At 37.5% G+C, this 25,324-nt stretch overlaps 1 protein-coding gene and 1 long non-coding RNA gene across 2 annotated transcripts; one reads left to right on the forward strand and one right to left on the reverse strand.

Moving 5' to 3' along the window:
- Positions 1-1,062: 1,062 nt before the first annotated feature.
- LOC115431296 (uncharacterized) lies at positions 1,063-13,041 on the forward strand. Its single transcript, XR_003937071.1, has 2 exons — positions 1,063-1,324; positions 12,231-13,041. It is a non-coding gene; the product is annotated as an uncharacterized LOC115431296 (long non-coding RNA).
- A 778-nt stretch (positions 13,042-13,819) lies between these two features.
- Positions 13,820-25,291, reverse strand: LOC115431295 (proteasome subunit alpha type-6-like). The gene is made up of 7 exons (XM_030151553.1): positions 25,046-25,291; positions 23,316-23,410; positions 18,003-18,084; positions 17,745-17,900; positions 17,454-17,632; positions 15,187-15,281; positions 13,820-14,185 (listed from the first exon to the last, which is right to left on the reverse strand). The coding sequence occupies exons 1-7, from the start codon at positions 25,119-25,121 to the stop codon at positions 14,128-14,130; spliced, it is 741 nt and encodes a 246-aa protein (XP_030007413.1). The 5' UTR covers positions 25,122-25,291; the 3' UTR covers positions 13,820-14,127.
- Positions 25,292-25,324: the final 33 nt, after the last annotated feature.

Consider the following 25,324-nt stretch of genomic DNA (forward strand, 5'->3'; position numbering starts at 1 on the left):
TGACAGAGCCCTTCACAAACCTACATGAAGCTTGAGAAACATTTGATTGTGATGAACCATTTTCAGAATTGGCCTCCTGAAATAATTGGGCGATTCTGCCAGAGTGTGGAGGCAGAGAGAGAGCACCACAGAGGTGGAGAAGGGGGTACAGGCCGGATTAAACACAGCACAAAGACTGCGTTGTTCTGCTATTAAATCCCCTTCTGATCCCCAACATGCTCCCTCCGGCCCATTCATCCATTCATTCAAAAGGCTGTAATAATAATAATAATAATAATAATAATAATAATAATAATAATAATAATAATAATAATAGTAACGAGTTGCTTATAGCTTTTCTTTTTCTTTTTTTGTTGCTACACTACGCTTCTCTGTGTGAAGCTAATGTAGGCCATTTATACAGGATGGAGTCATAATCATTTTATACATATAAAAACGTATAGATTACATAGATAATTAGAACTGCTCATATATAAGCCAACTCTAAGTTTTGAAATACACTGTTGCCCATAATGCTGGAATAGTTGTACCTACATTTTACCTAGGTTTACCTTAGATTATGTGTAACTGGGACATTTTACCTGGTCAAAGGTGATTACTGATGCGAAAAAATAGAAATATAAAGAGGGATCTGTCGGAAAACAAAATCCTTACAATTTATGAGCAACAGTGGGTTTCTTGAGTAAAATTCTAAAAAGAAAAGATAAACTAAAATTAAAAAATTAAACAGGCAAATAGTCAAATAAAGACTAAATAGGAAATTAAACTACCCGTGGTTATTATAGGCTAAATCCCATTTGCTTTGAGGTTTTGTCTATTGTAATAATAAATAGCCTAAATTCTGTGTAATTCGCGGACATCATTATTCATTCCGTTATGTTCGGTGGTTTTTGGTGCGTCTCTGTCGCAAAGGCCTCACCGGAGCGTCCGCAGACCGAGCTGCGTCCCCTCTCTCCGGTAGGCCTGTGCCATCCTTTGCGGCGAGACAATTCCACAGTGTCCAAAGCCGATTCTCTGCGCTTGTTAATTGAATCGGATTTCTTATAGTTTAAAATCCACACACACACACACATACACGCACACACACAGACCCATGTAGCCCAAACTGTATAAGGGGTTTATCTAGCTCTGTAAAGCCAAAGCGGAGATATAAAGACACACACAGAGCGACACGGAGACTTTACCAGCGTGTTTCAACGTTTGTAAATCTCAAATAAAATGTCTTCACCTGCTGAGGTGTGTGTGTGTTCGGTGTACCGGGCCTGTCTTTGGCGCGTGGATAACCTCCTGTCTCCGGTGGACGCATCACCTGTTCCGCATCCAGGTACGCATTTGTTTGTTTGTTTGTTTGTTTGTTTGTTTACTGTTTGTCCAAACTACACTGTCCAGCGGTATGTTAAACTAGAAGACAGGGGGAGTCGGACAACATAAATGTATCCGGACCTCCGACTGGTTGGGGGAAAAAACGAAAACGGCGGGAAGAGTCAGAGACCTCACATCTTACGCCTTAGAGCACGCGCGACACTACTGTGCACGCGCAGAGTGTGCACCTGCTCCCCCTCTTCCTGTTTACTTTTATTTGTTCAACGAAGTTAATCCTTAATTATCGTCTTTTTAATGCTAGACATGCATTTTGCAATAATTTACCATAATTCAGTGTTGGTTAAGAAACAGCCAAATTAAGACATTTATCTTATGCCAAACTACAGCTATAACCACTTGTGTTATTGTCTGGAACTGAGCTATCAACTTTGCATGTAGCTATTTAACCCTTACAGACCTTTTTGTGGTGATATCCAAATTATTCCTTTTTTTTTTTTTCACTATTGCCCATAAAGTTGGAATAAAATATTTTTACGTCTTCACAAGAAATGATTGTAACAATGTGATTTATTCTCGATAGATAAAGTGTAATTGGGACTCACTGCACATGGTCAACAGTGATTATTGATGTGTATAAATAGGAATAAAAAGAGGAATGTGTCTGAAAATTAAATTATTAAAATTTTATGGGCAACAGTATTTTATTTTACCTTCTGAATTGTTTGGTGAAAAGCAAATATTTTCCTGTATTTAATTTACTGATCATCATAAAATCAGAAAGTAAATTTAAAGCTTATTAGCTATATCAAAACAGAGAAAATTTAGGAAAAGTTACTTTTTCCATCTAAAAGTATCATTAACCGAATGTAAAAACAAGCATCTGCACTCACTGTTATTTATCAAACTAGATGGGTTTTATAGGTGAATCAGTGTTACAAAGGATGGCACGTTTCCACATTCACAGCCTCTGAATATCCAAAAAGGTCATATCTGATGACAATGAAAAGCTGAGAAACTGCATTTTACCTGGATTATTTACATATATTGATAGGATAAGTGGTTCAGAAGTTATTAAACATTTTAGAACAGTAGATGCTTTTAGTCACTGGTGACTATTAACTAGTCACCTAGGCTTAAAAGAACACAAGGATGGGAAATTAGGCTGGACTGGGCAAATATGAAAAGTCTACAGACAGATAAAAATGATCAAGTCATCTTATGCTATTGGAAAAAAGCAATACAACAACAACAACAAAAAACCTTTAAAGGCAAAACATTTTTTCTTATTACTATTTATTTCAGGGAGGGATATGTTATCAGTTAATAGGGAAACCTTAAGGCATGTTGTTGTGCTAATATTGCTGCAACATACTTTCTATATTAATTGTAATGGCAGCCTAACTTTGCTCTATGTCCAATAAGCATATACCTCAGTTCCTATAGAGATAGGATAGAAGTTTTTCCATCTAATCTTTATCAGTGGTTTTATTTTCTAAGGTCAAAATATTACTTAACGATTGATCTACATGATTTTGCTACAATAAATTAATAAATATGGTCATCAACACTGAGGATAAACTAACTCATCTACGTCATTTTTTAGAATACACAATACAATTAAATATACTTTATGCCCAAGCTATTACTAAGAACTAACCTCTATATTAATGCTCTTTAAGACCAAGACATGGATGTGATTGTTGCATGACATGTGATGTTTCTGGGTTGTTTGTGTGGAAATTGTTGAAGAACTGCTGTTAGTTTGGACGCACTAGGACCCAGAGCAGGAGCAAATTAAGGACAACCAGCACATAAGAGGCTTAGTACATCTAATCTATACTCCTACACACTCACACACCACCACTAACACACACAAAAATACACACAAATGCACACAAAGCATTTCATAAACCTCCCATTTTGAAACAAGCACGCATACACGTCCCACAGGCAAACACAGACATTGTATTTTCATTTAGTTTTCATTTTCTCCAAACTCTTTTATTCCCCTTGTTGACCTTAACTTCCATCCCACTTCATCAGACAATGTTGGCCCATATGCTGTGTTATTTCTGTCATTCAGTTTCATTGGCAAATGTGTATTCATGCATCATTCAAATAACTGAGAGGGAGAGAGTTAACTGAATTGTTTTCAATAATTACAGTTCTCAAAAGAAAAAAGGAAAACTATATGTCTTCTTCATGTTTTTGGTCATTACACACATAACTGAATGATATTTAATTTTTCATCAGTCTGTTGTATGGTTCTGACCTTTCAGAAAGATTAAAAATGAAAAGGATTGTAAACCAATTTGATGTTGAAATCAAAGCTCCAAATGAGAGCCAGTTCAAAAAGTTAGTCATGCCATTTTGCAAAAAAAAAAAAAAAAAATTCCCAGAATCCTTTGTTGTTCAGATGGCTGGGAAATCAGCCTATGGCCTCCTGTTTGATAAAAAACAGATTTATTTGTGTGTGTGATAATATAAAACAAAGAGATAACTTTGTTATTGATTGCTTAAAATTAAAGTATATCACACCCTAAAAGACCCCTCCCCTTTAAACACACACCTTGCACACACACTCACTTTTTCAGTTGATAAGTACTTCTGACATCATGTTGTTCGATACACATGCTGTAGTTTTTGTCTATGTGTACACGATGTGTGCTTATGGTGTATGTGTGTGTGACAGTTACACCCTCAGGCATACACACTCACACACACACGCACAGAGTTCAGCCGATTTATCATAATATGCTTTATCTGAAAAGTAAGTATCTTACCTCGGGATAAAGGGAGGAAAGAGGGGTTTGTGGCCAGATTGACAGAGGAAGGGTGGATGGAGAGAACCGAGCGCTTGTTTCACAGGGACAGAGAGCAGGACCGTCCGTGCAGAAGTGGATCGATTATTATTGATAAGGTAAACGGAACATAATGGGCTGGGAAGGAGCTGTGTTCAACAGAGAAGGCCAAAGAGGTGTGTGTATGTGTGTGTGTGTGTGTGTGTGTGTGTGTGTGTGTGTGTGTGTGTGTGTGTTATAGGAGGACAGGACAGTGTGTGGTGTTGAGCACTGGGTGGGCTGGTGGAGGTTGAAATTGTTACTGGAGGAAACTGGGTGGAAAGTTACAAGAGGGGTGGGGTAGCAGTGGGAAACCATAGTGAGGATAAAACATGGAAGAGGTATTCAGAAGAAGACGAAGAAGAGAGAGAGGCAGATGGATAAGGGGGGGTATGGGAGGGGCATTGAGGCAGACGCACTGTAGTCTGAGTTTTTAGATGGCCTTGTTAATGAATCTACATTTTTTTAAACATCTAAACCCAAATGTTTATAGTCTGACTACTATCAGTGGATTGATTCTGTGTTTTATATGTTTTCATACCAATGTGTACTGCCACAGAATTGCAGCAGTGTGTGTGTGTGTGTGTGCGTGTGTGTGTGTGTGTGGTGGGGGGTGGGTGGGGGGGTGCAGTGTGTGGTTATTGAGGTCAGTGTGTGTTAACTCCTTATTAAATTGATGTGAGGATTACTCTGTGGGAGTCCGGGCCGGACCATGTGTCACTCTGTGCAGTGCTCCTCCTCCTCCTCCTCCATCTAACACAATGGACCATATGAAATAAGGCCCCATACAGCACACAGGTTACATTAAATGTCTCTGCTGCTGGATGGCCATCACATGCCATTAGTATGTCTAAGTGTCTGGATGGGCATGTGCGTGTTCATGTTTAGTAGGATTTGGGCAGAAGTCTAAAAATAAACTGACCGCAGTCGCCTATATAATACGTAACTAGTCTACAACCTATAGAGTCCGTTATAGATATAGGATATAGTAGTGTGACAGAAATGTGTTATTCAATAATGGAAAACATTAGCTGTGTAACTTTATATTAATAATGACTTCACACTTATATTATAGCTCATATTGTGCTAATAAATATGTTCAGTCGACAGAAATCTTATTAAACTGGTCATGTGTTCAGACATCCTGATAGTATAAACATAAGTTAAACAGTAAGATGATTTGATTTAATTATTGTTAATATGCATAATTGTTATATTACTTATTGTACAAATTTATATGATTAAAAGGCTGAATACAGTAATGTGCCTTTACATAGATCCTCAGGCAGACAAACTGTGCTCTCTGTTTGTGTTAAGTGAACTCAAACTGGATTTTGACTGGAAACAGAATCTGTAACATTTCCTAAAGACAGCCGTGTTGTCCAGAGTAACTCTCTGTGTCTACTGAACATCTATCAGAATTTAGTTTTTGCATTTTGTCCTGCTGTTATTGCATTTGCATTTATGTCAGTTCAGTGCAGTTTTATTTATATAGTGCCAGTTGTGGTAAATAATCATCTCAAGGTACTTCAAAAATTAAGATCAAGACCTTAAAAAGCTCAATGTGACAGTAGGGAGAAACAAAAAGGACAATCATCTGAAAGAACCGGGATTCATGTTATTGTTGAGTTTTACGTACTTTGAAAGCCCAGCTGGGAAAGGCACCACAGATTAGTTTAGACTAAAATGTTTTGATCTGTAGCAATAACTTATGCTGAATACAAGTTCCTCCTAAAAAAAACAAACAAAAAACACTTAATAGATATGACCCACCATGCTCAAAAATCAGAAACAAGCTGATGGTTCTAAAATTAAAATTATTCTCCTCCAAATTTCATAAATTACTTATGTATATATTTGTGTCTGGAGAAAATAGAACTAAGAACATTTCAGTGTGTTTCAATCACTTCTATTAGTTGTAAACACTTTTTATAAAATGATTCTTTTAGACATATTAACATAGGTATGTGCAGCTCGCTTTACCAGGATGAAATGTTGATTTCTAAAGGAAAAAATAGTTTCTCTGAAAAGCATATCAGTTCATAATTCACTTCAAATTCTGTAGAAACAGTTACTCATTCAAGTGTACAATGAACCCTCTGCCTTTACGTGGGACTGGATGAATGGTTTCCACAGAGTCCTGAGTGTGTGCGACACAACAGGGTGCATCAGTGTGACCAGCAGTACATCTGTAAATAATGTCTGTCCACCGTCTTGATCAATTTCACAGACTTCGGACCCTCTGCTATGAGCATGTGTGTGTCCTGCTGTGATGTGAGGGTAGACAGATCTCTAATCCTCTGCAGACAACAGCAGGTGGGGTCCGATGATGTGTTTGTGTGCGCTGTCATCACTTAGCCCCCTCCTTGACCAGCGTCTGGGGGTTTAACAAGTCAACACCTGTTCATGGCCTCATACTTATACACTAGATAAGCTGGGCAATTACAGATTTGTTTCATCATCTCCAGACTTTGATCAAACTTGAGCATGTTTAATTCTAATCACTAAAAGTAATCTAAATGTTTTGTACATTACACGACATATCCGTCTGTACTAAAATGTACAGATACGTCATTTGTTGTTAATTTAAGAATTATTCATTGATCATTTATGAGACAATAATAATTATTTACGGTAGTTGTTGTATGGTAGAACTTTATATGAGATGCATGTTGCAAGTTAACCAGTTGTATATGAACATACATGTTATAGTCTACTAGCTGTTTATTAGTAATCATAAAGCACTAAATAATGACTTCCCGACTCTGCTATGACCATATTCTACAACTACTATGCCATTAACAGTTTTTTTAAATACTGCTTGTTGATAGTAAAATGAATTACATGAATTATACATATGAATTGCAATGTTAATATGCTTTGCTCAATATTATCACCTTATACAGACTTTAACTGCAATTAATTTACAGTAATGAGGAGGTTATTGAGGGAAAACTATTAATTAATGGCCTTTTAGTTGGAGAACATTATCAGACATTTATTGTTTAAGTCATTTATGATGACCAATAAAGAGCCACTATGCTACCACTATGTATACATATAAAGGATTCATTATTTTTTTTTGCAAATACACAGTTTATAGATAGTTAATAGAGAAATGTGTACCTTAATATATGAAATGTTATTAGTTTGTACAGGCTTCAATCATTCATTCGTGATTTAACATGTCAAACACCTATAAGTATAAAAACAGTAATGGTTAAAGAGATTATACTGTATTATAATGTACATATAGTGGACTAAATAAAATCATCTAATTCAGCTAATGATGATGCATCTTTGAGCTGTAAAATAGGTGCCACATCATTGAACCAAGCAGATTTATGAACAAGTTCAACTTACACAAAACAAAGCTCCTACTGTGTGTGTATTCATGCTTTGTTTCATATGCTCTGTCTAATAAGGGACTGTACATGTGAATATATTTGACTGTATGTGTAAAACCTCCTGGACATGTGGTCTCACAGCATGTGTGTGTATGTTTGTGGTGGTGTGCATGTAGCGTGGTACAGTAGCTTGTGCCCATTACCCCCAGCTGCACCCCCCAGTCACCACCCCATATGGCAGTAGACAGCAGTAGTAATCATGGAAGTGGAGCAACAGGCCCTGAGCCTCACTAATCCGTAGCCACACTCCGACACGTGCCACACTGATGCATATACCCACCCTGCACTTACACACATGCACACACACACACACACACACACACACACACACACACACACACACACACACACACTGTTAATGAAGACAGAAGAGTAACACACACAGTAGCACACAGATGCAAAAGACTAGACTAGACTAGACTAGACTGGAATAGAATAGAATAGAATAGATTATCCACCAGAGCAGATTTTTTTTTTTTTACAACATGCACAATCAGTAACTAAAAGAAACACCAAATACATGTAACAGTACATCACATATTACAGGCAGTTTAATTCAGTTTTTTTTTTTTTTACCTTTAACATCTGCTCTATGTGAAATGCACGCAAATAAACATAAATAAATGACAAATAAAACTAAATTCTATTATTTGTAGAGCTATGTAAATGGCCATGGTGAATTGCCACTGTTTCCATTATAAACTCAAGATTGATAGCATCATTAAAACCGCTGTGTCAAACACACAACCAACAAATGCAGGAACTATTCTGTGACATCTCTTACTGTATGAGTTTTACATTACACACAGTTCAGCATCATAATAAGCAAAAGATTTGTGTTAAAATTAAAGAGTGGTGCATAGAAGTGGAATATGCAAAGAGAAATCTTGCACACAATAGCACATGCACTCACACACACAGTCACACACAGAGTCACACACACAGTCACACAGTCACACACACACACACACACACACACACACACACACACTGCCACACGTACACGCACACAAAACCCTTTAACGGTGACGCACGAGGAGACTGGGCCACAATGGTTCTCTTATTGTTAATTGGCCGTTTAATCCTGAGGAATGTGTCTGATTAGTACCCACCGGTGGGTCAGGATCTTGCTCAACACTCTCCTTCACAATGGACGGGCTGTAACAGAGATCTGGGAGCAAACACACACACCGGTGCACACACACAAACATACACACATATACAATGGTGGGTAATTAACCATTCATAGAGCATACAACCTCATACTTGATCATCAATACTTGTGCATGTGTTTGTTTGGCCTCACATACCCCTTATGTTAAGACACACCAAGTGACCACACATACGGCCTACTGCAGTACACACTTTATGCAACTTCACTGGGGAGAAGGTATGGGTGAAAAGTTTTGTCAGATGCAGAAGACTTAGTAGAATTTCAAGGAGTCTCATATCAAACTGGACACTCTTTATTGCGATCAACTTTGATCGATCAACCATGTAAGAGAGTCACATAAAAATTGTACAATTCCTTCATACTGTATGTTCAGTCTTTATCATGAGCAAGACAGCAAGCACACTAACTACAAATAAACCCCCTTGTGAGAGCAATAACAGACATTGCACTGGCAGATACGTTCAGAGGTGTCAAAAGTATTCACATTCATTACTCAGGTAGAAGTACAGATACTAGGGTTTAAAAACTACTTAAAGTATAAAAATAAATGTAAAGGGAAAAAAATGCCATCAGGACAAAAGTTTAGGCTGCGCCACAGGGTCCTACGGTGCACGACCCCACCTCCCCAAAACACATTTTTCTAAAGGCCATAATGGCTATAATGTTATATTAAAATGTTAATGTTGACAAAAATGGGATGCACTAATCTACCTGTTTCAGCCACATATATGCCCATTGAAAATGAAGGCATTTTAGTCCAATTCAAATGTATTCAAGAACCATATATGTGTACCAATGAGCATTAACATGTTTCATCGAGCGAAAGATATGATGACTAGTTGCCTATAAATATTGCAATGGTGCAAAAACTCAGGTGTGATGGATTGCATACAAACCAATAGGGTGTCGGAATGGCATGTTTATACTTTTCATCAAACCGCAATCAAATTCACTCTATCGGGATGGCGCGATTCATCTGGAAAGGTTTTTTTTTTTTTTTATGTGAACAATGACAAGCCGGAATGAAAACAAGCCGAAATGAAAAAGGAGTAACAAGGCTATTTTTAAAATGTAAGGAGTGGAAAGTACAGATAATTGCGTGAAAATGTAAGGAGTAGTAGTAAGAAGTTGGCTGAAAAATAATTACTCCGGTAAAGAATAGATAACCAAAATTTCTACTTAAGTAAGGTAACCAATTAATTGTACTTTGTTACTTCATACCTCTGGATATGTTACAAGTAACACATTTGATGTACCTGTACCTGAAGCATCTCTCCCAAATCCATTCAGAGAAACACGCTTTGCTGTCAGTTAATGGTGCATCACTGCAAAAACTCCTGATCTAACCAAAACTTTAAATCTATACCTATTCATGAATTATTAATGAACTTGTTTTGATACTACTATACATACTATGCAAGAGCAGAATGTAGGACTAAAATTCTTTATCCTTTTTCTGTGTGAGTCCAACTTCCTCTTAATGTGGTGAAGGTGTGATGTTTGGCTTTGTAAATTATCAGACGGTTGGAGACTAGTGTACATTACATAGAAAATTACATTAATAAAAGTTTGCAGTTTTCTCAGTTACATTTTCTTACCAGAAAAAAATTAAATCTGTTCATCCTAATAAAAATTCAGCGAGTGAAAAGGGCAATACGTGTCTCCTGAACTTCATCTTCAGTTCTTTGAAGTGTTATTTTACCTGCACGTCACGTTAAACTGTTAAGACAGAGGTACATTTAAATGTTGGTTTTCGATCCAGCTTTACAGATTCTCTTTACTGTCGCGCAAAATGACAGAAATAAACAGGTAGAAGGTTTAGACTTTTAAAAATACAGGGTTAATAGAAATAGGTAAGGTCAAAGGTGATAGGGGTCTACGTATGTGTGCCTGTGTGTGTGTGTGTGTGTGTTGCGTAGGAGGTCCAGGCAGGCTGTATCACTGCTGACACACTGCTGCGGGTAAATCCAGCTTAGTGTGTCTAAAACAGGCCTATGAAATCTGCCACAGGGCCCCTAATGCTAGGGCCGCTGTCACCCTCAATCAGTCACATACACCTAATCCCCACGCCGTGACCCAACACACACACACAGACACACACACAGCCTGGCTACCCAATGCTCCGGGTCCATTCAGCTTGGAAGGCAGCCCCAGTACCAGGAGTTACCAGCCGCAGGGTCAACATTTCATATAGGGAGGAGGGAGGAAGGAGAATGTGGGGTGGGGGGGTGAGGGCTACAGGCTGTGGTGAACAGGTGGAGGTGGTGGGTGAGTTGAGAACACCTCAGAAGAAGAAAAGATGGATGCTATTTGAGTTGATGGAAACTAAAAACTATTAACGAAAAATAATAATTTAATCAAAAGCATGAATAGTAAATGTAAACAACAATGGATAATGCAACTCAAACTAGAACACCTAAAACAGACAAGATCTAAAATCAGCATCATTTATGTTTTTCTCTTTCATTACAAAGTTCTGCTGTGGGTCTAGCAAATGTGACAGTGAAGGTGTACATGACTAAAATGTAGTAATAATAAGTACTAATGTCATGCAGTCTTTCATCGTGCCTGTTTCAGATTCTGTAACTCCAAAAACCAAATAAAAACTGGTCAAATCCTTGAACAAAAAGAAGTCAATAAAACAATACCTACATCACAGCCAATAAAACAAAACTCAAATCAAAAATCAAATACTTGGTGAAAATAATATCAGATGAAAATCTCAAAATTGCATTGGCTCTAGAAGAGTAAAGTTTTAAGTAGGGGAGATGAATATGAATGAGGAGGAAAACAATGGTTAAGGAGATGGAGGGGAGGCCTCTGAGGTCATGAAGAGGAAGTAGAGGAGGATGGTACAAATATGAAAGGAAAATACAGAACAATAAACAAGAGGAAAAGAAAAGAAATATGTTCAACTTCTGGTAAAAGAAAACACTGACGACTAAAGTTTAGTGTTGTAACGTACAGGAAGATTCAATCTTTGCCACAATATAAATGTTTATGATTGTCAGGTCAAGAAACTAGATAAGACTTTGAAAGCAGAAATATATATTAAATATGGTCAAACTGTGGATCATTTCAGCAAAACGATTGTCTTAACATACAGAATGAGTTACAATCTACCCCTGGTATTTAATGAGGCCTCACATATTTGAAACTGATTCATTCCTTGAGTTTAAGACAAGAGGTGATATGGCATTTGCATTCTATTCTATTCTATTCTATTCTATTCTATTCTATTCTATAAGAACACAACCTATTTTTTTCTTTTGTAGATAAAATTTGACAGGGGTCTGTTTAACTCCTACAGATAATTGGTGCAATGGTGACTGTAACTTTCCTGACTGAAGGCAGACACTGTGTGGTTCCATGATAGTTTGGCCCATTTGGCTCTAATGTCTGTGTCCTTGTATCACTTTTTCTTGTGCTAATGTAAAGGTGATGTCCGTCAGCCCTGACAGAGACTCTTAATTTTTGTGTTTCCAGGTTATCTTCTGCAGACAAAGTAACATCATGTATGAAGATGAAGAGACAAACATTGGATGTGTCCAGCTTCAAGACAACAGAGAGAGAAAAAACATCTTATTTCCACACCTTTTTACACTGGCTTTAAACTAATTGGTTCCAATTTCGTTAGCTAATATAGGCTAATATACTAACTACAAAGTATTCCTTATGGGCTTTAAGGCTGTGAACTGCACGCATGGTCGCTGTTTGCATGGGGTTAATGTACTCCAAGATATTCTATGAAATCCTTCAGTCAAAGTAGACAAGATACTGAGGGCAGAATTAAGTTAAGACGCCTATCAGTATAACTTAGGGCATCTTGGACTTGTAGCTTTAAGTAGACTAACAGGGCTTTTTGCTGCTCTCTCTGAGAGTCACTGATACAGGCCTCTGCCTAAATCCTAATTGTGTCTGCAAACAAACTGAGGATCGACTCTTATCACCAACAAAAGTATAGAACTGAGAATTAAAAGACTTCTTGCCTGTAATTAAAGTGGTAACTCTTTTTCTGGGACTTCTGGGAGCTTAAGTCAACACAGATCTCACATTGTGATGTCTGTCCTGCAGATAAGATTCTGTTTAGATTATGTCAAATGGAGAGTAAAGGCACCGTTTGTGTTTACTGACAGACTTTACTTATTGTTATTTAATCCTTAAAGTACTGAACACTTACTGTAAAGTTGTTTTTATCTTCCTCCAGAGTTCCTTATTGTTTTTATTTTTATAAATCATATAAGATTTAAATGTACAATATGGATTAACTATATACAAATAAAATATTTTTACAGCATTGCCGTCATCAAATTCTGTGACTTAACATCTCTATTCTCCATTCTTAATAAAGCGAACACGGACTTGTTTGCTTTTTTAAGTTGTTTATCACAGTGTGTGAATGTGTGTGTGTTTCAACCAGGTACCATCCAGTAATTGAATGAGACAGTGATCCACAGCAACAGATCAGTGGGTTACTGTGGTGGAAACAGACTGACAAACGCAAATCTGTCTCCAGACATTACGTTCATATATGACTACATTGTAAATCCAATTAAGTTGGACACACGCACGTACACACGCTCACAGTCACACATAATAAGATGCCGGGATTGGCTATCTGACACACACATGTAACCGCCGAAGAGTCGGAAGTATGATGTTTACAAAGGTCAAAATAGGTTTCCCAAAATAGGAATGTATAAACAGAGAACCTGGAATCTGTTATGAAATAGAGGAAGTCTGAGTCAGGCACACCACTGCCACCTAGAGGTCATACAAAGAGCCTCAGTGCAACAACAGTAGATGGAGGGCAAACAAACACCACAACTATGCAGACAAGCTTCCCACATTTAAAAAAAAAAAAAAAAAAATACACATATTATTTCTGCCAAAACACTGGCACACGCTTCGTGCTTGTTGTTCTCCTCTATCCTGACTCAGTTCATGGACTTCTTTCCACATCTACAAGGAAATCTGAATAAGCTGCAGCTCACAGAAGACACCAAATGTGACTGGCTCACTAATGCCATCTGCTGGTCAATAAAAAACTGGACAATAACCCACAGACTTCCCTTTCTTTTCAGCACTGTTTTATTATTAGGAGATGTTTTTTGGACAATGAGTCAGATGAACAATGGATAATGTTCACTGATTAACATTAATAATATCCCAGACTGGATGTTAGACCTTGTTACAGTGAGCTATGGTTGTTGGAGTATTGAATAAAAAATACCATTGAAAATGCATGGTTCACTAAAGCCTACAGTGATCCTTTACTTCAACAGTGTCTCCTCTTCAGGTATGCTTGATTAAAAAGCTAAGCCAAGCAAACACAAAAAGAAACACTGTGATGTAGAGTGGTCTGGCATCTGTGAGGGCACCTTTACTCCCGCTCTGCTATGGCAACCAGGTGAGTTTCAATCTCTGCCTCTGACAGCGTTCTAAAGGAAAAGAGAGAGAAAGGGTGGAAACTGGAATAACAGTAGATCAAATAAATACATAAATACTGTATGTAGACAACAATAATATTTTGATAATGCTAACACCATCAAATGTGGTAGTTCACTGTACAACTCCTACATATACACACTGGAAAAAAAAAAAAAAAAAGCTACACATATAATATTTTGTCAGATCATTTTTAGCTTTGATTGCAGGTCATTGTGGCATTCTTTACACCTTGCAACACTTATGCAGTGTCACAATAAATGTCACAACATTTTTTACATCCATAGTTGCATTAATTTTTGGTCAATATCTTGTATTGATGATGAGGGAGTTGGATTGCTGTATCAAGTCTTCTCCTGCACATCCCAAAGATTGTAAATAGGGTTCAGGTCTGGACTCTGTGGTAGCTGATCCACATATGAAAACTATTTTCACAGTTTGTGCCCAATGAATCTTTTTGTCTTTTGTCTCTGTTTGATGTTCAGACCTGGTCATTCAGTCTATTCAGGTCCAGCTGACCTCAATTTATGGACCTAGACCTGACCAACTGAGGAAACCCCAGATCTTAAACCCCCCCCCACACACACAGGCTTATACTGTAGGTACTAGGTATGATGGGTAATCATTTCATTTGCCTCTCCTCAAACCCTAAAGCACCCATCACTCTGGAACAAGGTCAGTCTGGACTCATCAGACCACATGAACCACTGAATTGGTCTTTTATGAGCCTGATGATTCCTGGCATTGTCCAATTTCTATGATCTCAAAGAAAAAGTAACTGTCATTCAAGAAAAGAGAAGGCACTGACTGCATCAGTTAGGGTTAAATAACCTATTGCAGCTGAAACATACAGTATCAGTCATTGTAGTAATTATCAAATAGGAGGTTCTTGCCAATTTTCTGAGTTAAAACCCTGTGATTCCAGGAGACTTTTGTTGGTCAGGTTGTGCATACATGCTATATTGACAGTTTATTTAGGTCTGAGGTAGGTTACCTGAATTTAGGTTTATCTTTGGTGACCACGCCAACCTCCAGCTCACTGGCCTTGAAGTCCAGAGACAGCACAGAGGACAGACAGGATATTGCCAACTGGAATGAAAGAAAGACTGAGGTGAGTGCACTGAACAGCTTATCATGTGCACGTCATGTTCGCCACCTGAGATAATACAATGACCTAAGTGAACTGAAGCCTTCCCAATAACACATGATTAAATACTGTCTTTAGCTCATGCAGCTGATGACAATATGAGGCTTTTGTTCCATTTTGTTTAACCCACAAAGACCCAAATATCCACCAGTGACCAAAGCATCTACTAATATAAAATGTTTAATAGCTTCTGACCCACTAAACCTATTAATACATGTAAAGAATTTAGGTAAAATGCAGTTTGTCATCATTTCCTGGTCATCAGATATGATTCATTTGGATGTTCAGAGGCTCCGTAGTGAACGTGGAAACACTGTCATCTTCTATAACATTGATTCACCAGTAAAACCCATGGAGTTAGATCAATGACAGTGGATGGACGTACTTGGTTTCTGTTCAGTTAATGATATATTTTACTGAAAAAGTGAAAACAGAGAGGATAAATATTATGATGAATGGTGATAAATCATGTAAGAAAGATTGAATGGAGAAAAAAAAATTGGGGAATTGCCATAAAAGTAGCACTGGGCCTTTATGGGTTAATCTGCTGCATTGTCAGATGACTTTATCCTCCTTCAAACTCAGTTACTCTGGAAACTTATGGATGAATTTTCCATATGAAAAGGGCCTCGGGATGTCAGTGCTGTGTGCTATGGTTGTAATGTTTCTTTTTTCTTTTCTTTTTTTTTTTATTATTATTTCTTTTTCACATGTTCATGAACATAAAATACAACAAACAGTACAGCAAAGCCAGTTGAGGGTTACAGTATTCAACAAAGATATCCATTATTAATACAATAAAAGGAAAATGAGGGCATCACGTTACCATTTCAGCACTGATGTCTTTGTTTTTAAATCCAATCCATTTGTTCCATTTTCTATCAAACTCATCTTTTTTAAATCTTAAGGTATAAGTAATTTTTTCCATCACCCATACTTCCCATACTATATCTAACCATTGTTTGTATCTAGGTGGGTCCGTAGCAAGCCAGTTTCTTGTTATGACCTTCCTGCCAGCCGTGAGAAGAATTTTGACCAAGTAATTATCTTCTTTCAGTACAACTGTACTTATATTTCCCAAATATAAGGTGGAACAATTCTTGGTAACCATATATCCTAGTACCTCATTGGTAATGGTTGTAATTTAATGTCACCATTAACTTCTAATTCTCATTCAGTGCCTGTATCAAAGCCTCACAAGCTGCATAACCATATCCATCAACATGATCCAGACCTGAGCGCATAATCTCATTTCATGTCCAGATCCACCATGTATAATATATGTTCTTAAACTCAGTTCTGACCATAGTAACATCAGATTTGGTATTTACATTTATCATTCATTTCCTTCTCATACAGAACCTATTCATAATGATCATAAAGCTTACAATATAGTGATCGAAACATAAATCCACAACGAAGGACAATGTTTTAAGGGGGAAGTAGCTGATTTATAACATCTATGTGCTGCTTTTAGTGTATTGGCAACATAGGCAAACAAGAAAAGCACTCAGAGAGCACAGACCTCCGCCAAGGCAGATCAGTGGGCCCCCGTGCCCCCCCTCGGATCACCACCAAAATTTAATCATTTCTTCCTTGTGCCAGTATCAACATTTCCAGAAAATTTCATGAAAATTCGTCAATAACTTTTTGAGTTATGTTGCTAATAAACAAACAAACACGCACACAAAGCAAAGCAATCACAATACCTCCTGGCGGGGGTAATTAGCGGGGTTATGTATGTGATCTAAGGAGGTGAGGGGCTGCAAACTCTCAGTGTCTTTCTAATTTTCAATGGAAGGGGAGTTGTATTCATTCCAACCACAGAAAAATGATTGGATTAAGTATTTATGTGGTAATTAGGAGCTAATATTTTGCACTTTACATCATTTTCTAAACTTGATTGAAATTTCCTTCCAATCAGGCCTGTCTCCTCTGATTGTGGTGGTTAAAAGAGGCCCTTTTATTCTAACTAAATTGTTATTACCCTTATCAGAGTAAACACACTTAATAAAAGCCTGAGTTATTATTCCTTGAGCTGTCAGTGCATGAGTCATATCAGTGAAATGTGTCCCTGCTGTCATGTTTATGCAGTGTCATTCCCTGGGCTTTACCTGTACTGTGCGCTCATGGGACAGGTCAGGCTTCTTCTTCAGTTTCTTCTCCAGATAGCCGTTGGCCTCAGTCTGTTTGGCACCGACTGCTGTGGCTCTGAAGCCGCAGTAGTAGCCTGCCGGGTCACATTTATAGAGGACGGGGCCCTGCTGGGGGTCTATAGCCACCAGGATCATACCTGGGAATAGTGTATAAAGAAAAGATGGTGTGAGGGACGATGAGAAAAGTGACATCCCTGATATTATGCGAAGGTAAACATTCCTGTAGGCTAAAATAAATCTCCAACTCACAACAGCCAAGAGGTCTCATTTCAGCATTTTGCGTGTAGACCTGGGAAATATCAGCCAATCTCCGACATAACACATCAGCATTAATGTCATAACCAAACTTATATTTCCATTCTCCTGCTTCCACTCGGGCCCGGTGAACTTGGGAACGACTATCAGCTGAGACAGAAGACAGAGACAGAGACAGAGGGACATTAATGAGACAGAAGTGTATGACAGATTTACAATAAAGTAATGACAGACTATTGGACGAACATGTACCATTGTGTCCAGTCATGACACAGCCTATGCGAGGGGTCAGTTTGAACATGTTGGTCACAGTCGAGGAGTCCAGCAGCTTGTCCTGTAAGGTCAGAAAGGAAGTTCACAGAGTCAACATCACTTAACAAAATAAAATAGTTAATACATGTATTCAAATATTTAAAGATTTTTATTTTATCACTTCACTAGATCTGTGGTTTTCAAAGGGTACCCCCACGTAAAGACCCCATGTAAGCTCAGATATATAACAGAAGCACAAACCCCAGTCCTCCCAGGTTGAGAAACACTACACTAGATGCACATACAGAGAATTGAGATATTGTTTCTCTCTCACCTTGTTAATAAAAAAGCCATGCAATTTTTTTAAAAAAAGAAGAAACAATAGAACAAGAATAAATGGGTGGTATAAAGAATAACTATAACAGAACATGTAAGACTAGTTACAATAGCAGTGGTAGTGCACAACAGCCACGGTTATGAGGTGAATAATGGATCAGAACAGTATCAGATATGACAGTAACAATATTCATTCATATCGTGAACAAAGTATTTCATCAAGCATGTACATTATATAGATTCTTGTTTTTTTAACAGGAAGAAGTTGAGTCCTCTCACTGTGTTACTGTCACATCAATACACTCGAAATATAGAACATAAGATCGTGATTATCCATAAACACACCCCTACCAACCTGTACCCCCATACAGTCACATACACGTCTACATACACACATACAGTCACATACATATATACATACACACATACAGTCACATACACATCTACATACACACATACAGTCACATACACATCTACATACACACATAAAGTCACATACACATATACATACACACATACAGTCACATACACATTTACATACACACATACAGTCACATACACATCTACATACACACATACAGTCACATACATATATACATACACATATACTATGGGCTGCACGATTTTGGCAAAAAAAAAAAATCCCGATTTTTTTCCTCTAAAAACTCTATTTTCGATTTTGATTTTGATTTTTGGGTAAAATTACAAAAGACAACAGAAGTCAGCATGTCGTTTTTGTGAGCAGCCAACAATGCAAGGCACTGCTCCCTAACTCAAATCTGTGATGGTATCACGTGATGAACCCACAGAAGTTTTTTTCTTAATTAAATCTTTATTGAATGAAGTAGAGTATACAAACAATGTATACAACAAGAAAATAACAGAAGTTTGCCAGGGGGAATACACTATAATACAATGTCCAAATCAGAGCAAATACTTATGTTTTTTAGAGCCTTTTTGTTTCTAGATTTATCGAACAGCTTTAAATACAGTTCAACATCTTTCAAAAAATAAATAATATTTGGTTTTGTGTTACAGAACTGGCATTTGTGAATGAAAAATTTAGCAAGTAAGAGGACTAAATTAATTCTTATATATATATATATATATATATATATATATATATATATATATATATATATATATATATATATATATACTTTTTTTTGTTGTTGTTTTTTTTCTCCTCTGGGTATCTGGGCCCACAGAAGTGATACAAATGTAAGTCAGTGACAGGCTTCAGTCGTGCGTGCGTGCGTGCGTGGACCACGTTAATATGAGTGATCCCCATGTGGTTCTATTTAAACGGGGATCTGTGCGTGGAATAGACCGACCCAGGACACACTGGAGGGATTCTATGTGTGGAGCTGGTGGTTGTGTGTGGGCACAGGGCTGTCTGGGCTCCTCTGCTGAGGCTGATGACCCCGAGACCCGGACCCGGTTCGGAAGAAGACAGTACGGCACGGATCCAGGACAACGTAAGAAGAGTGATCATGCAGTTCTATTTCAGTTGCGGGATCCGTGCGTGAAGCCACGGCTTACATTGCTATAAGTACTGTGGACTCATTAACACATTTAAAGTCCGGTCATTACACAGACTTCTGTGACAGACCGCTGTCACTGATAGGAGGAGGAGCCTACGGTAGCCCGCAAGCGCGCGGCCCGCAGGCACGAGAGAGATGAAATCGATTTTACGATTTCCCTATTTTAAAAATCGTCCTAATTAAAAAATCAGATTTCGATTTAAAAGAGATTAATCGTGCAGCCCTAACATATACATACACACATACAGTCACATACACATATACATACACACATACAGTCACATACACATCTACATACACACATACAGTCACATACACATCTACATACACACATACAGTCACATACACATCTACATACACACATACAGTCACATACACATCTACATACACACATACAGTCACATACAGGGTGGGGAAGCAAAATTTACAATATTTTGAGGCAGGGATTGAAAGACAGTGTATGACCAATTAGTTTATTGAAAGTCATGACAATTTATTTGCCACAAGAAAATTTACATAATAGAAAATGTTTTTATTCTATGTGTCCTCCTTCTTTCTCAATAACTGCCTTCACACGCTTCCTGAAACTTGCGCAAGTGTTCCTCAAATATTCGGGTGACAACTTCTCCCATTCTTCTTTAATAGTATCTTCCAGACTTTCTCGTAATAGTTTTGCTCATAGTCATTCTCTTCTTTACATTATAAACAGTCTTTATGGACACTCCAACTATTTATGAAATCTCCTTTGGTGTGACGAGTGCATTCAGCAAATCACACACTCTTTGACGTTTGCTTTCCTGATTACTCATATGGGCAAAAGTTTCTGAAAAGGTATGGATAATAGTGTTAGGTATGATTTTGACATCAATATATGTTTGGTTTCAAAACAATTGACGTAGTGCCTGCTGAGAAAAAACAACTAAATGTTCATTGTAAATTTTGCGTCCCCACCCTGTACACATCTACATACACACATAGTCACATACATATATACATACACACCAGTTTATGTCTACCGCTGTACATCAACACACGTCTGCACCCCCATGTTTATATACACACACCACACAATAGAACAACCTGACAATCCAAATAATGATCACACCCTTCCTTAAGCCAGATATTGTGAAAATAACATTTCTTTGTACATTTTTTTTTTAATTTCTGAATATTTGGACACTGCTTGAGGTCTACCCCCAACCCATTCCAAAGCTTGACCCCACAAACTGATACACACAAACTTTTCCTGGTAGTCCTGACTTCTGGGACTTTGAAATTCCCACATCCCCTCAGGTTATAGCACCCCCACCCCCCCCCTCTCTCTATGGGCAAATAGTTTTTGTATGTTGTATGGTCATTGATTTTTATTGGATTTATATAGAAGTTGAGCTGTGTAAAAATTTACCAAATCATAGAGTTCTAATAGTTTTGACTGCAAAAATAATAAATGAGTATGATCCAAATAGCTGACTTTATGTAAGACTCTGACTGCATGTTTTTGTAATATGAAGAGAGGGTGTAGAGTAGTTTTGTAGTTATTGTTAATTTAACTCATGTACTTTGAGTATTTACTAATTTTCTCCTAAAGAAGTATAAAAATAAGGTCATCTGAGAAAACTGTACTTGAAATGTATTGAACACCCTCTCGAATCACACTCCAATCCAGTTGGTGGTGTTAATTTACTTCTTTAAGCACCTTTAAGGAGGTTTGCCAACTGTCAAAAATCCCACAGAAGAAGACACAAGACAAGAAGACACGCTTTGTTAGTGACTGTCGCTGAGCAGGAGAGGAGCACTGAAGCTTTCTGAGGCAACGTGGAAGGTAATTTTAGATGGAAGGAAGTGTTAGGATTCTCAGAAACTCCAGAAGGAAACAAACACATACGTCAGTGTTGTGCTGTAACGTGCACAAACACACTGATTGTAACCACTGCTTACACGTCAAGGTTCCTTACTTTAAGTTTGACCGAGCAGTCAGGCTCCACAGGTGTGTTTAAGCTCTTCCACCAATGTGGTTGAAGGTGTAATCAGCCAGAACACCTGTTCTTGGAGCGGCCATTTTGAAACACCATGAGCAAGTGGCCTTGGTCATTCTAGTGTGGAAATTCTGCTTACTCTCAACCTTTTGGCCACTCTGTTTGGAAAGATTTTCCTCACTCAGCTCTGATGATGAGAGCCTCTTATGAAAAAGAAAAACCCAAAACTAAATACAGAACCATTCCAAGTTAGATTAAAACTATTTAAATGTCCAATTCCCTTCACTTCCTTTTCTACCTCTGTTCTTGCCTAACTGCATAAAATTACCCATGAACTGCTTACATGGATGTGTGCGTTGCTGTTACGGTATTTTGTTTGAATAAAAAATAACCCTGCAAACTAATTATTCTTTATTGTGCTTTCTTCACTTATTTAAGTTGCTCACACTTAGAAAGATCAGTTTAATTATACTTGATATTTTTAAATCAATTAAGTAAACTGAACTAGTAGATATGAAGTAAACTGAAATTAAGACTAATGACCATGTTTACTTGCCTTTTCTGAGTGCAACTGGTTTCCTACATTCGATTAAGTAAGAAGAGTAGACTTTTTGAGTTTTGTGTCACAGGATGAAAAACATAGGGAGGTTTAATTTTAAACAGCAAAAGGGTCAGGACGAATTTAAAGCAAATGTGTATTTCTGTTGTGGGTCTCAGAATGTGGAATTCTTAGGCAATGGAAGAGAAGAGCTGTACAAATGTTTTTCCGTTTAAGAGGCTGTATAAGGAGAAAATAGAAAAGCTTTATAAAAACATGTAATGAAATAATTTTACTTATGGATTTTTGGATTTGTTTATTTTCATTGACTATCATGTAAACTGTTTACTGTAATAACTGTAACGGCAACTTATCTGATGTAAGCAGATGTTTCAAGAAAGGGGCAGGTATTATAAGTTTTCTTCATCCTGCTCCTTTTCAGTCATTTAGATTGGAATGAATGAATGAATGAATAAAAGTTTTCCTTTCAAATACTGTATAATAACAGATTCTTTACGATAAGATTTATTGCAATTTATTGATCTCATTCAACATGCCTTTATGTATTTAGGTTAGACTTACGGGATGGTCCAATGAACACAGTTTTACACCATTTTACAGTCATGCACCTTTACTGTCTGATCAGCACAAAAACATGGAGTCATGACTCTTGCATAGCGTCACTGTTTTGCTTCACCTGTGCTTATCAGAGCATGTGTGTGACTATATGTCTACCTCTATCCGAATCATGTACACAAATTTTAGCATTTGATGGTTTTAGTGGATATTTTATCATTTTGAAGGCATTGTATCAGATGAAAGTTAATGAGACAGTGAAGGTCTAGGGGTTGCATTATGTCACTGAGGGGTGTGAAGGTACTGTAGTTAGATACAACATTATCTGGGTGTTGAAACTTACAGGTACTTTCTTCTGTGTGACCACCACCACACTGTCTGCCCCCCGGACACCGACTGACGTCAAGCCGCTCTGAGAGATGGCCTTGAAGGCATATTCTGCATTTCAGCACATGTGGCACACAGAAAGAACAAAACAGAAAAAGAGCAGAACCATGAGTGTAATGTCAGCCTCACATCGAACACATTTGGGGTACGTTTGTGTCTTTACATCAAGTATAAATGACCACGGAGGGAAGTTTTTACAGTAGGTCAAACTTATGTCTATAGGTTCATAGCACAGTTAATTTAATACATGAACCTGTAATATAAGAGTGAAATGAGTGTAATATAAGAGTGAATGAGTTGAAATTATGTGAATTTTATTGGAAAAAACAAAATAAAATAGAGAGGAAAAACTTAGAATTACCATTGTTCAATTTTGTTCCTGACTTTATGATGTCCAGATATTGTGCAACTACAGATTGTGTTTTTTGTTCCAATGTTATAGTGTTTCAACAGTTATAACTTTGTAAGTAATACATGTAGGCAGTTGTACATGCAGTACTGAGACTGAAATACACTAGCCTGTAAGTAAAATGCCTCCAGAATAAAAGTAGTAAACCTTTACCAAGTTTGACTCACTGATAACGAAAAAATATGTCAAAATGCTGGTTGGGTGTAGTTTCCAAGATATAGTCTTGGATCTAATATGAAATTCTAGGAATTAACGAAAGAATGGGTTTTGTCTCAGAGTAACATGACCTATTTCAAAACACTGTCTGCACATTAGATTTTGTTTGCACACACATCCCTCCTTTTATTTCTTTTTATACACATCAGTAATAACCTTTGACCAGGCACAAAGGCATAGCAGGAGTGTCAAACTCATTTTAGTTCAGGGGCCAGATTCAGCCAAATTTGTTCTGAAATGGGCTGAACCAGTAAAAGAATAACATAATAATATATAAATAATGTCAACTCCAAACTTTTCTCTATGTTTTAGAGTGAAAACAGTACATTTACATTATGAAAAGGTTTACATCTACAAACTATCCTTTCAAAAGGTGTGAATAACATGAAAAAACTGAAAAAAATTAGTGTAATTTTAACAATATTCTGCTTCAGTTTATCATTTACACATGTTCAGTATAACTTACAGATCACAGTGGATCTACAAATACACAAAACATTTAGTAACAGGCAGAATATTGTTAAAATTGTACTTGCTTCTCTAAAGACATATCAGGTTATTCACATGTTTTGCCAAATTATACTTTGTTTTAGTGTAAATACATGAAAATATTTACATTTATAAGGAGAAACATTTGGAGTTGTCATTATTTATATGTTATTATGATAGTATTTTACTAAATCCTTCCCACTTGAGATTGAATTGGTCTGAATGTGGAACCTGAACTAAAAGGATTGTTAATATCTTAGTGTAATTTTTGCATTTCACAAATTCATCCCAAGGGCTGGACTGGACCCTTTGGCGGGCTGGATTTGGCCCCCGGGCCGCATGTTTGACACTTGTGGCATACAGAGTTCCAGTTGCACGTTATCTACCAAGAATTAATCCCAATGTCACGATCATTTCACCAGAAAATGTAAAAGTATTTTATTCCAACAGTACACTGAAAACATCCACTAACCAACAATGTGGCCTGTTTTCCACTTCATCTTCTTAAAGTAAGAAGGCAGATCATTTCTAAACACTTCTAGCCCAGTGTTGAAGTGGAGAAAAGGTCTTACCGACTTGGTAGAGGCGGCCCTCCGGTGAAAATATGGTGATGTGTCGGTCGAAACCTGCGTTGGAGCCTCGGGACATCTTGCGACCTCAGATGAACTGCGCTGTGCGTAATGTTGGGTCAAATACTCACACCAGCAGATGGAATAACCGACAACTATTTCTCTTCAGTATTAGTTTAGGGGAAACAACATGTCTGTGCGGATCCACAAAGACATGCACAATAATGGTGGTACTTCCCTGATAGAGTTTATGTTTTACTTTCTGTTTCAGTTCTTGCTGTG

Source organism: Sphaeramia orbicularis, chromosome 13 (assembly GCF_902148855.1).
Source record: "Sphaeramia orbicularis chromosome 13, fSphaOr1.1, whole genome shotgun sequence".
Lineage (NCBI taxonomy): Eukaryota > Metazoa > Chordata > Actinopteri > Kurtiformes > Apogonidae > Sphaeramia > Sphaeramia orbicularis.